The 14,766-nt window shown below is 47.7% G+C and overlaps 1 protein-coding gene across 1 annotated transcript; it reads right to left on the reverse strand.

Moving 5' to 3' along the window:
• Positions 1-293: 293 nt before the first annotated feature.
• On the reverse strand, positions 294-9,328 carry LOC142888199 (tetratricopeptide repeat protein 39C-like). Its single transcript, XM_076026338.1, has 15 exons — positions 8,718-9,328; positions 7,995-8,043; positions 7,199-7,327; positions 6,291-6,405; positions 5,838-6,192; positions 4,895-5,063; positions 4,048-4,141; positions 3,854-3,961; positions 3,655-3,764; positions 3,445-3,568; positions 3,268-3,365; positions 3,085-3,189; positions 2,957-2,995; positions 2,637-2,722; positions 294-1,184 (listed from the first exon to the last, which is right to left on the reverse strand). The coding sequence occupies exons 1-15, from the start codon at positions 8,861-8,863 to the stop codon at positions 1,175-1,177; spliced, it is 1,737 nt and encodes a 578-aa protein (XP_075882453.1). The 5' UTR covers positions 8,864-9,328; the 3' UTR covers positions 294-1,174.
• Positions 9,329-14,766: the final 5,438 nt, after the last annotated feature.

Consider the following 14,766-nt stretch of genomic DNA (forward strand, 5'->3'; position numbering starts at 1 on the left):
CAGAGGCCCAGGGAGCATGGCCCAAAGAACTTGAGACTATAGTTCATTTGGATTACAGGCCGTTAGAACTTGGGAACAGGATCTTTTGTCATGTTCCTGTTATCCACTGAAACAACAGATTCCAGGTCCCAGGAACACTGGGCTGGGCTGGGCTGACTCCCACTTTCACCTGAGCGCCCTAAACAACTGCTCCACTACGTAGTTGTTATGTTTCCACGCAGTTGCACATAGACACAATTGGACACATTTTCAGTGTCCGAAGAAGTGACGAGACAAGAAGAGAAACCCAGAGGTCATGACAAGAGTTTATTGTGACACATTATTACGGCATCATCCCGACACGTAACCTCCATTTTGTCGCAAGTCTCGCACAACAAAAGGAGAAAAAAACAAATAAACAAATAAAAAAGAGTGACAAAAGTATTTGGTACTGACATTTCACCGACCACGGAGCTCTGCGCTCGCCACCACGACGTTCACCACAGTTTACAGCCGTGACCACCAGCTGAGTGAAGGAGGGGAAACCGAACGGCCACGACCGGGATACACACACGCACACACACAGACACACACGCACGCACGCACACATACACATGCACACGGGGGGCTGTCGCTGTGAGTTGAGGTGACTTTTTTTCTTTGTTTGTTTGTTTTTGCGTCGATTCGTATTGCTGGCATGGCGACAAAATGAACAAAGTGCCGGGGCGGCGGAAAAAAAAGGCTTTTGGGCCTGCACGTTAACCACCCGCGACTATGTACAGTGCAAAGACGTGTTTGCAAAAAAATAAAAGTCAAGGTCTCGCGTCAAAAAAGGAAAGAGAGCAACAACACCGTCAACACACAGGAAGAAGAAGAAGAAGAAGAAGAAGAAGAAGAAGAAGAAGAAGAAGAAGAAGAAGAAGGAGAAGGAGAAAGACAAGAAACTCGTCACGATCCGAAGAGGCCGACGACTCTGAAGCTCGGAAACCACGGAAACAAAAACATAAAAAAAACAGAAGGTGAAACACTAGGAACATAAAGTTGCTAGTAACTGACGCTCAGCAGCACCTGGTGGTCACTGGTCACCTGACGGCGGCCAGCGCGCTGGAGTAGAACAGCTGTATGTGTTTGCAGGGGCCGACACACTGGACCTGAAGCCACTGATACCCTGCCTTACCATGCATAGTGCACAGGATCAACGCTCCCTGTTGGCCAAAGAGGAAAACAACAAGGGCGTTTGTTGCGGTGAAGTAACTGGCTCATTATTTATTTATAAATGTGGCCTAACGAACTGACTGAACGTGACAAGCAGAGCTTTTTTTCTGTTTTTATTCATTATTTTCAGGCGGAATCCATCTGTAGCTGAAGAACTCAATACCTTCAGCTCCATTGTTCTGACGTCGAGGTTGAAAAATAAAGACCTTAAAATGGTTTTGGGAACACTCTTGTTTAAGTTGTGATTTGCACAAAAAAGAGTGAAGAGTGTCATTGTCAGCTGTGAGACATTTTAGTAAAGTTGAACACTTTTGTATCTTAACACCTGTTTGTTTTGGGGGTTTTTCCTCTTTTTTTAACCTAGTTTGTATTTGTGGATTGAATGTATAAAGATTTACACTGACAAAAGTCTTTAGAAAAAGCTGCAACGGTTGCAAACGGACCCATTGAGGGCAAAGTTTTCGTGTTTGTGTCTTTCTTGAAAAAGTCTGGAATTGCCACTCTTAGGTGGTTTGGTTTTTGTTTTTGTTATTTTTTAGAAAGATGTCCCACTATGACAGTCTGCACAGTTGGTGTGCAATGAAACAGCACAAGTCTCAGTGAGGTGAATCCACATCAGAATATTTAGCGGATTTTTGCTGTGCGGGTGAATAAGAAGAAGCTGAGGAAACTTCAAAATAAAATTGATAAAACTGCAGATAAAACGTATCTAAAAACTTACAGCGGGAGCTATTAAAGGTGGATTGTTTCAGAACATAAATGTCAGAGTAGCAATAAGAGACCATTTTCTCGGAAGCTGACATTAATAATCACAGTTGCCCCAAAGGTTTACACTGCAGCTGTTGCAACCCTGTCATCTTCAATCAAGACCAATCACTGGATCAATCCTGAAAACTTTTGCAAGTATAAATGTCTAACACATTGAAATATAACAATGTAAAGGCAAAGTTTAAAACCCCTTATCAGTGCTGATGTTCATTTGAAAATAGGAGACGTGACTAAAATTTGAATGACATGTAAGATTCTAACTTTAACGAAATTAAACGTAGCTAGCTAAGACATTTAGGTGATTTTAAGGACACGTGGAGATTTGAGAAAACATGCTTTCTTTGTAGATTTTTTCAGGTTAAGCGATGGATTGGAGTCTTAGTGAATTTAAGTTCAGCTGAATGCTAACAGGGAAGTAGCTGATAACAGCTAGCATCGCTGTGTGAAATTGAAGATATCAAGATGGAGGTAAAACACACAGACGATTAAATAAATATAGATAACCACCGATTAAAAAAAAGAGGCAAATTAACCCAAATCCCTTGAGAACGGATTTCAGTTGGGCGGCTAACAGTTACTCTGATTGGCATAACTGGGTGAGGAAAAAGAAAAAAGCAAAACATTAGCATAGCTTGAGCCACAGTCGCTCCTCCTCGTTCTGCTGCTGGACTCACTGAGGCACAACCTCCTTTAAAGATGCCAAGGCCGAGTGGATGCGGACATGAAGCCTGTTCTCAAAGTCGTAGCCTGTGAAATTCTCCTGAAAGAATGACAGAAAGAGGATGAAAGGATGAGGACTAGCTGTCAAATGCCGCTAGTCTGAGAGTGCTAACAACTTAGCTAACAGCGCTCAAACAGATACAGTGGTGCCAAAGATCCATATATAGATAGATAGATAGATAGATAGATAGATAGATAGATAGATAACTAGAGTGAGAGATCTACAGATCTACAGATAGATAGATAGATAGATAGATAGATAGATAGATTATACCTTTGCTTGAAGTAGCAGTGATCTCCCCTTGCCAACAGTCTGGTGCGCAAAAATTAAAACAGACAAGTAATTAAATATTGGAAAATGAAGAAAATCAGACTTTGTGGAACTTGGTAAGGACGACCAACCTCTGGTTTTGCCAGGAGTACGCATCCCAACTCGTAGACGGCGTACGGCTGCACATATGAGTTGATCTGCCGGCCGTACTCGTCTCTAGCAGCCAGCTGGAACTCCTGGACCAACAGATCACACACATGAATTTGCCGGGCGACGGCCAAAAGGCAACGTGTCTGGGTTAGAAAGAACCAAACCTGGACGGCATCGCGGATGTTCCCGTGACACTTGAGCACGGCGCCAAGCAACAGGTGTTTGAGGCCTCGGCAGGAAGCTTCATCTAAGTTCTGTAAGACTGATTGAGAGCAGAGGAGAGGAGGAGGTCAGACAATTGGCCGGTTTGGTCACGTGACTGTAAAAAACCTGCTGCTCACCCTGATTCATGACCTGCAGCTTGGATGAGGAGCAGTTCTGGAGAGCTTTCCACAGGTACAGCACCTCGATAACTCCCAGAATGCACAGCTCTCTGGAGGGTGAGGTCTTCCTCAGTCTCTCAGCCTGCAAGTAGGAGCCAATCAGAGGAGGGGAGCATTTACACACACTCATGCGCGCATCTGCGCACACATACCCACACAGACACTCACCCTCTTCACAGCAAACTGCTCGATCTGGTTGTTTTTCCTCTTGAAGAGCTTTTGCACATCTTTGAAGACACCGCTGGCTCCATCCAGGTCTCCAGAAGCTCCCTGACACACTGAAGGGAGAAAAAGACTCAGATCACCTTGGAGAACCAGAGCAGAACCAGCCCACCGGCAGCCAGCCGGATCGGCCCAGTGCCCTCACCTCCGGTCAGATAGGCGTAGTAGCACTGCGACCAGCGCGACTCCTTCATCAGCCGCTCAAAGGCCATGTAGGCGTCCTCGAAGTTCAGCTCGATCATGCTGCACCAACCTGACGAGACAGAGGGCGGGACAGGTGTGAGTCGGGCGTGAGTCGGACAATCCCCTACCCCAACGCCCCGGACACTCGCCACCTACCGATCTCATAGAGACACACGTGCTGGAGCTCCCGTTGGTCCGACGCCAGCTCCAGCGCGTCATGGAAACAGGCCAGAGCGCTGTTGATTTGACACTGCAGGAGGGGGAGGAGCCAGGAAACAGGAAGTCTGACGTGAGACATTAGCGCACATGTGTGTTGGGTGGATTTTAAATGTCGCAGCGCTGCAGTGTCTGAAGACCTGGTGACATCGAGGCCACTGCACTTCCTGCTCTGCTCCGATGCTGCGCAAACTGGAGCGCCAACTACTGGCGTGGCATGCACGTTGCAGCCTTGTACGAAAGGAGGAGCCTGATATTTTTTAGCCTCATACATTTTTAAGCAACTGCTATCTTAAGAGGGCCTTGAAAAGCTCCGACAAGCACGGGTTTTGGGGTGGAATAAGGACGACCAATCAGAGAGACACCAATCAGAGAGAGACCAATCAGCATCCAGGAAGTCACAGAGATTGAAGGTCTGACTTCTCAGCCGACCATCTTCAAAATTGCCAATCAGAAACATGCACAGAGGCTCAGAGTATGACAGGGCCAATAAGAATCCCATGAGGAGAAAGAGGGCGGGGCTACAGTCAGGTTTTTAGCAGCAACAGAAACAGGAAGCTGCAGCCAGCTGGTAAACAATGCCAGTGTTTGACGCTGGAGTGTGGACAAGACATAAAATAGAGCAAAAGAACTAATGGAATAATGACTTTTCTCTACTCCTACCCAATTCCGCCCAGCAACAGTGTGGACCAATAGGAAATAGGCAGCTGTTACAAACTGGCTCGACAAGTGGTGGTGATTCTTGAATTATCCGATAATCTTCTGAAAGAGTCCTCGCCTCACATACCTCCAGTCTGTGGACCCGCCCTTTGAAGAACATGAAGAGGGAGGAGTTTGGGTAAACCACCGACTTCCTCTGCAGGATGGCCTTGGCCTCCAGCAGTCCCTCGTGTGTGTCCGAGCCGTCCAGGGCAAAGAAAGGCAGCACTACCGTGTGGTACCACAAGAGGGCCAACCTGAGCAATGACAGCATCAGGAGGAGTTGAGCAGGCAGAAACCTCACTAAACTCTCTTTTACAGATGATCAAGTTTCAGAAGATGATAAAACCTCGGTAACACGTATGTAGATATTTATTGCGATACAAAAAGGGACAGACAAATAAGTGTGTTGAATTCACAAAAAACTATTCACAGAAAAAACATCTCCTAATTATCGAAATTACGCAGAAAAAATTACAAGCATGCAGTTACAAGATTCTTTCTTGTCAATGCAATGCCCTTCTGTAGACAAAGGTTTGCAAATGCAAAAAGACCCATTGAAATATTTAAAGGGACACTTTGGCATGAAATGGAATACAAAAATACACGCGTACACGTGTATTTAGTGTATAACTCAAGACACTGAACAGCTGTTGCGTTTCATTTGGCAATAACAAATATTCCCATTTGCATTTCATTTATTGTATTATTCTGTAAATATACTGTAGATCTGTTCATACCTTCTTATTTGATATATTATTTTTTAACGTACTTATGTGTGCTATATTTCTATTTTTTAAAAAAAACAAATTGTATATTTTTGGGTTTTTTGGGGGTTTTTTTTCTTTCTGCGTGTGAGCCGAGAGACTTGAGAGAGAATTTCGTGGTGCTTGCATACCAACAAAAAAGACCTTGAATCTGGACCTTGTTTGCACCTGCATGAGCCCATCACAAAACATCATCTAACATCACAGTGAACATAGTGACACATCTACCCCATCAGACACCAAGACAAGAGGGAGGATTCTCACGTGGCCAGTGGCGCCTTCATGTCCTTGCTCTCGCTGGCGTACATGAGGGACGAGAGGCCCTGCAGCCGGTCGCCGGGGAAGCCCAACAGGTTGATGATCTTCAGCAGGTGCGGCGGCACCATGGAGATGCACAGGTGAAAGAGGCCGTAGCCGAAGCTGACCGAGCCCTTGAGCCGGTCCAGGGCCTCGGCCGTCACGCCGCTCTCCACCGCGGCGTGGTTGTGGTTGGCGTTGTCCGTCTCCTGCTGGCCGGAGGACCTCCGCTGGCAGGCCTCCCGCAGCTGGCTGATGTCACTGTGGCACTTGTTGTACATCTTCCAGGCCTTGCGGAGGATCCAGCCGCCCTTGATGTAAGCTGGGAGAGGGGGAGATAAAAATGGAAAGCTAGCACGTGCGACCGCCAGGACACTGTGGAAGTCTTGGGTTTGGTTGCAGGTGAGACGGTCAGGTTACCTGAGAGCTCCTGCTTGACGAAGGAGAGGACGGCCAGGTAGACCTGACAGTCGGCCACGATGATCTGCCTCTGGAGGCGGTCCAGCACCACCACGCCCGACCTCTGGGAGTCCATCTGGAGGAGGGGGACACTGGGTGAGCAGCAGCACAAACACACACGCAACCCCTCCCCCTAGAGGCCGTCACCAATAAGCCACTTCCTGAGATGTCCTGGACCTGTGAGACGGCGCCCCCTTTCATGCCCCACATTCACTGCGTTGATCACATTTCACTGAGGTTCTGATTAAATTAGCCTGATGATGATCTCATCGCTGGCTGAGGTGCAGCAGCAGCAGCAGCAGCAGTTTAAGTCAGACCTCAAATCTGATTTTTTTTTTTTTTTTTTTAACCAACCACAGTTTTTAACTTGCCGTTTTTTCTCCAATCCACAGAATATAATCATACCTACAGGTGAACAATAGTTTGGAGGAAATCTGGAATGGAATGGCGCGATTAACCAGTGAAGCTTGTACCTTCCCATTGGCCCACAACTCAACCCCGCCCATTCCTGATGCATCCTCCTGGTCAGAAGATGACCAGAGAGCAATCTAGCCGCTAGGGTTAAACAGAGCTTGTAAGATATTTTCTCTTTTTTTAGGAGGGGGTGGGGGTGCACGCTTCAAACAAGGGGGCGAAGAGATATTTCATTAAGAAGGATTTAAACATTTTGACAATGATTTCATCGTTTGAGCTTATTTTCATTGCAGCTGACTCAGTAGCTTCATGCTACCGACGGGTGTCGCTAACATGACGTCTTTTCAACCAAACTGCGGCCAACAGTCCCACAGTTTTGCATCACGTGACCACGTCTTCCAGGCCCGCGTGGGGGGCAAAGAGGAGACCCAAGGTCGCCTGCTTTCGCTACTCACACTCTTTTTGATCTTGTTCCTGATGGTCTCCAGGACGCCGGCGCTGTCGCTCTCGCACAGCTTCTCCGTGGTCCTCAGGTCATCGCAGGCCATCTGCATCTTCTCCTCCTCAAACGTCATCATTGCATTCTGCGCGACACACAACAAGAGACTCAGCCGCTGCCGCAGCTGCAGCCGCACACACACACAACGCCGTCCAGGATATTTGCACAAAGTGTTCTTATGCAAAAGGTGAGCAGACGCGGCGGCTGTTACGTTACGCAACAGTCATGGAAGAGGACAAAGGGCTTGTTTGTGCGCAAGAACAGATGAAGGACGGACAGACGGACATCTGTGAGGTGTGTGTGTGTCAGCTGTATTTGTGGGAGAAGTGTGTGGTCAGTCGTGACCAACCGACCTCCCTGCTGCCCTCGGGCCGGTTTTGCATCAGGGTCCAGAGTATGACATCATCACCATCCCCAGCTCCACGCTGCGTGAGCTTCTTCACCGCACTGGGGGTTGTGTGTGTGTGTGTGTGTGTGTGTGTGTGTGTGTGTGTGTGTGTGTGTGTGTGTGTGTCTGTGTGCAACCACCCAGCTGTGAAAAATGCAGCAATGACGGATGACGGATGCTACAGCCGTGAGCGCCTTCATTCCCTGCAGGAAGTAACTCGCTGGCGCCACCGAGAGGAGGATGCACCCATTATGTTAATGGCCTTAGGAACAGTGGGCGACACTGTCAGCAGTGACAGCTCGGACGCCTCTGCATCTCTGATTTTTTTTTTTTTTTTGTCCTAAACAGCGGATGTGCGACTTACCAGGAAGCTGACAAAACTGGCTCCGAAGCTCATCAATGGGCTCTGGCTCCTGCAGAGAGGAAACAGGAAGGAGACGGCGGTATGTTAACTGTTCCGCTTCCACCTGATTTCTTCTACCATCTGCAGTCAAGCTAAATGAAAAGTTAAAGGACCCATGGGTAAAAAAAAAAAATGAAAGGATGGTCGTGGTTTGCACGGTTTGAGTATTTTGTAGTTTAACTCACAGATACAAAAAATAACCAGTGTCACATCTTCACAAGAACATTTAACCATATCAGACAAATCTATGAGCAGGAAATGGAATTTTATTTTATTCTAACAGGTTTTTGTATGCACATACTATCAAAAATTATGAATTTAGTGTTTGCAATATGCTTCCCGAACACTAGATGTTGCTAAAAGTTCACATACTGGGCCTTTAAATTGCACGAGCGATAGAAAAACAAACGTGCACGGTTGCGGTGTGATTGTGCACGCTCCACCGGGTGCACGGACGCGGCCCGTCTGCATGATGGTCAGCTGTTAATTAAATGCTAAAAATAAAGAATTAATAAAATAAATCAATAAAACCAAAAGCTGGAAACCGGTGCATCAGAGAAAACCGCCCCTCTGGTATGTTGCACTCGTAATTTTCTACTATTGTTTGTGCGCGCTCGGTACACCCTGTCCTCCCCATCATCATCGTCCCTCCACCGCCTCGACTCGGGCCCGAACCGAACCTACCTGTACCGCCTGAAGAGCTCGTCGCTCTCCTTGAAGCCGTTGTTGAGCAGCATGTTGATGCCCTGCAGCGCCATCTCGGCGTCGTCCAGCCGCTCCGCCTTCACCTCGACCTGCTGCTGCTGCTGCGCCTGCTCTGGACCCGCCATTGTGTCGCTTCCGGACGGTGCTTCGTGGTGCGGAGGTGAGCAAGGGGAGTGGGAATGGGGATGGGGGGGATCCGACGGGAAGGGATCAAGATCCGGTTCCACCCCGAGGCATCGGGTTCTGGTTCCCACCGATGTTTTGAATCGCAGATGTGGGGATGCGGAGGGAGGAGGAAAGAGGAGAGGGGAGGAGATGGAGATGATGATGATGATGATGATGCGAGGCTGCAGCAGCCTCCAGACGTCTGAGGCGCCTCCAGGAGTCTCGGGCGAACCGTAGCAGAACCGCACCGAGGAGCCGCTTATCGACGCATCGCCCGTCTCGCAGGCCGGTGTTAGCGGTGCGTGGATGGGACATCCATCACTGCAGCCTCGGGATCGTGCACAAGCACCAGCAGCGGCGGCGGCGACAGCAGCAGCAGCATCACCCGACTAATTACATAACCGGGGCTGCCGTGACTCACGTCCGACGCGCAGAGCCAACCACGCTGCACGGCGTCATGACGCACGGCGCGTGGCCCGGAGGATGGAGGTGGGGATGAGGGAGACCCCCGACCACAGGCGGAGGAAGGATGGAGTCACGCGGACTACACGGACGTGCGACAGTGCTGGCTGTGTGTGTGTGTGTGTGTGTGTGTGTGTGTGTGTGTGTGTGTGTGTGTGTGTGTGTGTGTGTTAAAATCTTCCTGGATTCGGGGCAACACACTGTTTGAAAAAACAAAACAATCACCACCCCCAAAGAACGAAAAAAAAACAACAACAACACAAAGCCCCACTAAGACAACAAAAGAAACCAACAATGACAATAATTCTCTTCTGTCCCTCAGCTCCAAAATTCTGCATCAGCAATCAGCGGATTCGCTTTCGTGGGCAGGAGCTCCCAAATAAAACACACCAACAAGGTGACTTTGTGTATTTTTGGTTTATCACAGATACTGTCAAGTTGTGTGTTTGTTGAGTTTGTTTATTGTCTCGTGACTCCATTTTATTTTTATTTTTTTTGAAACCTTGTTCCCTCATGTGTCAGTCAGCTTGTCCGACCCTTGTGTGTTTCCCATCTTCCTTGTCCTCATTGTCTTCATATCCCAATACCATGCGTATATATACATATATACCGTGTATTCTGTGAGTTTGTATAGCGCATGCGCACATGACATCAGCAGTTGAATGTACAGACCGGAAGTATGGAATTAAAATGGGTGGTCGTTCGGTTCATAGACATATATATTTATAGTTCAGTCTTCAAAGGTGTTGGAGTCTCATCAAACATATGGTGTAAAAATAACAACATTAACAATTACGACATTAAAACGAAAAGAAAAGAAAAAAAAAGTTAGAAGAAGCGTCGGAGATGTCACAGTTACAGCCACCGTCAAGTGTGAGCCCACAAGGTAATCGTGCGGAAAAGTGGAAGATATGGATCCAGAAGTTCGAGCCTTTTTGCACCGACAGCGGAGTAGCTGAAAAAGTGCAGCGCGCCACATTTCTGCACTTTGCGAGCGAAGAAGCAATTAAGATTTGCAATACGCTTGTCTTTCGAGATGATGATATATATAAAATTGAAGTGTTGAAAAGAAAGTTCCTAGACTACTGCGGTCAACCGGGGGGTATATTGAGTAACTAACTTGAGTATATTGATACTCAAGTTAGTATCAATATACTAAATCACATTAAATGAAAAGACAGCCGACCAACACCGATGTAGTTACGTACTCCATGCTTTATTCTTGTTCTCGAGAGAGTGGGTGTACCTGAACCCTGCACGTAGTTGTGCGTTTACCCCCCTCCCTGGTGGTATGGCTGACTAATTACACCAATACATCACAACTCCTCCCCTCTTATTCAAACGCAGGCAAACGAACAGCTGCCAATACGGGGCATCATTGAATCAACCCGATATTTCCATCATCTGAACCTGGCCATGTACATTATTTAACATTAACTTTTTTTTTCTTTTTTTTTTTTTATAGATGTCAACAACCAAAGCAAGCTAACTTAGGCTAGGGGGTAGACTGCCCCATTGCCTAGAGTGTGTCAAGGGATTATTGTGCCCTTATCTTCAGACAACACTCACTAACTTAACACAGGAACCCAAACATTCACTTGTTCACAAAGTCACACATTGACCTGGTAGGATACCGGGCCAGCTTGCGATGTCACTGTTCCAGCCGTCCACTTTTCCTCGCCCTTCCGATAATCTCGGACCAGAACTGGATCGCCCACGCTGAATGTTCTGGCCTTGGAGTGCGCTGCCCTGTAAGCACACTGAACATCTTGAGCTTGCTCAACGACCGCTGCCACACTTGGTTTCAACAGGTCTAGGCGAGTACGGAGCTTGCGGTGAAGAAACAGCATCGCAGGTGTCTCGTGAGTAGTTGTGTGCGGATTGTTCCTGTGTTGGAGCAGGAAGGCATCAAGACGTTTTTGCACAGTTGAGGTCCCCTTCGATGATTTAAGGGAATGTTTGAAAGTCTGCACAAAACGTTCCGCTAAGCCGTTTGTAGCCGGGTGGAAAGGAGCTGAGCGCACATGTTTCACGCCGTTTGATGTTAAAAAGTTCGCAAATTCCACCGACGTGAACTGTGGTCCATTGTCACTCACGAGCACTTCTGGCACACCGTAGTGACTAAACAGACCCCTAAGTACCTGAATAGTCTTCTCAGATGTGGTTGAGTTCAATACCATGACTTCTGGCCACTTTGAGTGCGCATCCACCACGACCAGGAACATGCGTCCCTCAAAAGGGCCAGCGAAATCAATGTGGATTCGCTGCCACGCAGCTGTGGGCCAGGGCCACGGATGTAATGGTGTTAAACTAGGTGTTTTCTGGATGCGTTGACAGGACACACACATTTTGCACTTTTCTTCAATTTGAGCATCAAGACCCGGCCACCATACATAGCTTCGTGCCATGGCTTTCATCTTGACCACTCCCAGGTGTCCTGTGTGCAGCTCCTCCAGCACCTGTTGACGCAGCTTTGGTGGGACAATCACTCTGTTACCCCACATTATACAGCCTTGCATCAGAGTCAGTTCATTTCTCTGTACTAAATACGGCGAAAGACTCTGGTCAGACGTCTTGGTGGTAGGAAAACGGCCAGGGGAAACCATCTCCATAACTTGAGACAGTATACAGTCAGATCTGGTTTCTCGCCTCACATCCGCACAGCACATTGGCAAACATTCCAGGTGGTTGATAAGAAACGTGTCAATTGTCCCCTGTTTGTCCTTATGTTGTTCAGGTAAAGGCAAACGGGACAAACCATCAGCATTGCCATGGTCAGCAGCAGGCCGGTACTTGATGGTGTAGTTGTGTGCTGCAAGCAGTAGTGCCCATCACTGTAGCCTCGCAGCTGCCATGGAGGGAATCGCCTTGCTGGGACTGAGTATGGTTGATAGGGGGCGATGATCAGTCAACAAAGTGAAGTGGCGACCATACAGGTAAGAGTGGAAGCGCCTAACTCCAAAGAGGATTCCCAGTGCTTCTCGCTCTATCTGAGCATAGTTTTGCTCAGCTTTGCTCAATGTTCTTGACGCAAATGCAATGGGTTTCTCTTCACCACTCGGCAGTTTGTGGGAAATAACAGCTCCCACCCCATATGGTGAAGCGTCCCCCAGGTGGTATGGCTGACTAATTACACCAATACATCACAATGGAGATCACCTGTTGTAATATATCGGGTTTGGTAGTACACACTTATATTTAGTAAAGGACACGGACACAGTGCTACACACCGGCTAGTTTACTGAAGAACTCAAGCGGGAGCATACGTCAGTATAGCGCACATGCGCAGTTGAGCTGCAATGCACCATCAACATAAAGTCAACAGGGGGAGCCCCGATATAACATAATGTATAGAACCAATACATTACAGTCCTCCCCGTTAAAGGAAAACCCCCCTAAGTTTTTGTTTACCCTTAAACTCAAATAAACAGCAGCAAAATACTGTCAAAACCACTTAACTTCCTATTAAATTTCTGTTTGTGCAGCAGGCAATCCAGTGAACAATAACAGCCTAATCATTTTTATTTATTTTTTACTTCAAAGAGTCTTTATTGATCCGAGCTGCAAGGGAGCGGTAGACTGCTCCACCCTTGGATACCAAGCCAATATGGGATTATTCTGCCCTTGACTTGGGTCCCTAACTAGTCGTTATACTTCACGCGCACCCAGTCCGGGTAGCGACGCATAACTGGGGTGCTGGGCTTGACCGGGCTCTGCTGCGGAGTGCTGGGCGTGACGGGGCTCTACGGCGGCCGAGTAGGGCTTTTGCTGGCAGTTGTTCTTGAAGGTGTCCCTGGAGTCGGCCGTGGTGTGGGTGTCAGCCAAGGAGTAGAATCACAGTTCCACTGAGGCAGAGTAGAGCCTTGGCTGGTGAAAGGTTCATTGAAGTCTCTGTGGTGTTTTGTGTCGTCGCTGGAATTTGTGTGTTGCAAATCCACTTCCTTCGAGTGTAACAGGTGATCGATATGGGCGGAGCTCTCTCGGCACCCATGTACATGACTGGTCCACGGCGTTTCACCACTGTGGCTCTCAACCACTTTTCCTTGCCCTCATGGAAATTTCTCACACAAACCAAATCACCTGGGGACAGCTGTCTCAATTTGGATGTGGTCTTGTCATGGTGAACCTTCTGTTGAAGTTGTCTCCCCTCCACAGTTCTCGCTAAGCTTGGCTTAAGCAGGCTGTTCCAGGTCGGCAGGAGCAGGGCAGGAGAAACAGGCTTGTGGTCGGAAACCGTAGCGAGGTCGGGTTACCGGGACAGGAACGCAGGACGCAGGTCAGGGGCAGAAACAGGTCGAGATCAGGCAGGCAGCACAGGAAATGTTGGAAGGTCATAACAGGGGTTAGCGGACAATCTGGCAATGAGTGTGTGTGGGACCAGGGCTTTTATGCAGCAATGATGGCGGAGGGAAAACAGGTGTGTGAATCAGTGAAAACGTGTGACAAACAATTGAAGTTGAGCAGGAGGTGTGCATTAAAAGCATTGAAAATGCAAAGTTTGTGGTGACTGGACTCAGGGTCTGATCATAAAAAGGAAAAATGTCACATACATTCAACTTGACACTGGTGCAAAAGTGCAACGTAATGTCAGCACAATGTCAATGAGACGTTCAACTCACTGGACATGAGAGGAGCTGAAAAATATCCACCTGCAGGTTTGTTGCAATGTTTTGGCCACAAGACGGTGCCATTGGGCAAGAAAGTACTCACCCAAGGTGGAGTTGGAGATAGTGCAGCAGCAGGTTCCAGCTATACTAGGCAAAGCAACGTGTGTTTACCTAGGCCTGGTGAAGCGAGCATATGGTATAGGAAAAGAAAATAGATAGATAGATTTACTTTATTAATCCGAAGTTGGGAAACTCCACAGTTGCAGCACTCAAAAAACAAGTCAAGCAATTATCAAAAACAGTAGTGAAGAAGTAGCTACAAAAAACACACAAGTCAATCTATGTACAAAAAATACAGTTAAAATGTGCAGAGGTGGGGGAAAGCAAGGTGTTCAAACTATTAGTGCATATTTGCCATTGAGTCCAGGAATAAAGACTAGAATGTCATCTGTCACACACTGAGGAAGAGTTATACAGAGTGGCTCTTGGTAGGAAGGATCTCCTGCAAGCATTCCTTCAGACAACGCAGCTGTCTCAGTCTCTTGGAGAAGATGCTCCGCTGTCTATCCAGTGTGTGGTGGAGAGGGTGGCGAGAATGTCATTCTCAAAGATTTTGATGACTTGTTTTCTGGATTAGGATGTTTGCCAGGAAAACACCACATCAAGATGGATCCACCTGTCGCACCAGTCACGCATGCCCCAAGGAAGATTCCAGTGGACCTCAGGCACCAAGCAGTGGATGAGCTACACAAAATGAAGAAGATGGGAGTCATAGCAAAGCATACAGCACCGAC

This window comes from Nelusetta ayraudi, unplaced genomic scaffold (assembly GCF_046127955.1).
Source record: "Nelusetta ayraudi isolate G7.1 ecotype Tasmania unplaced genomic scaffold, CSIRO-AGI_Nayr_v1 ptg000001l, whole genome shotgun sequence".
Lineage (NCBI taxonomy): Eukaryota > Metazoa > Chordata > Actinopteri > Tetraodontiformes > Monacanthidae > Nelusetta > Nelusetta ayraudi.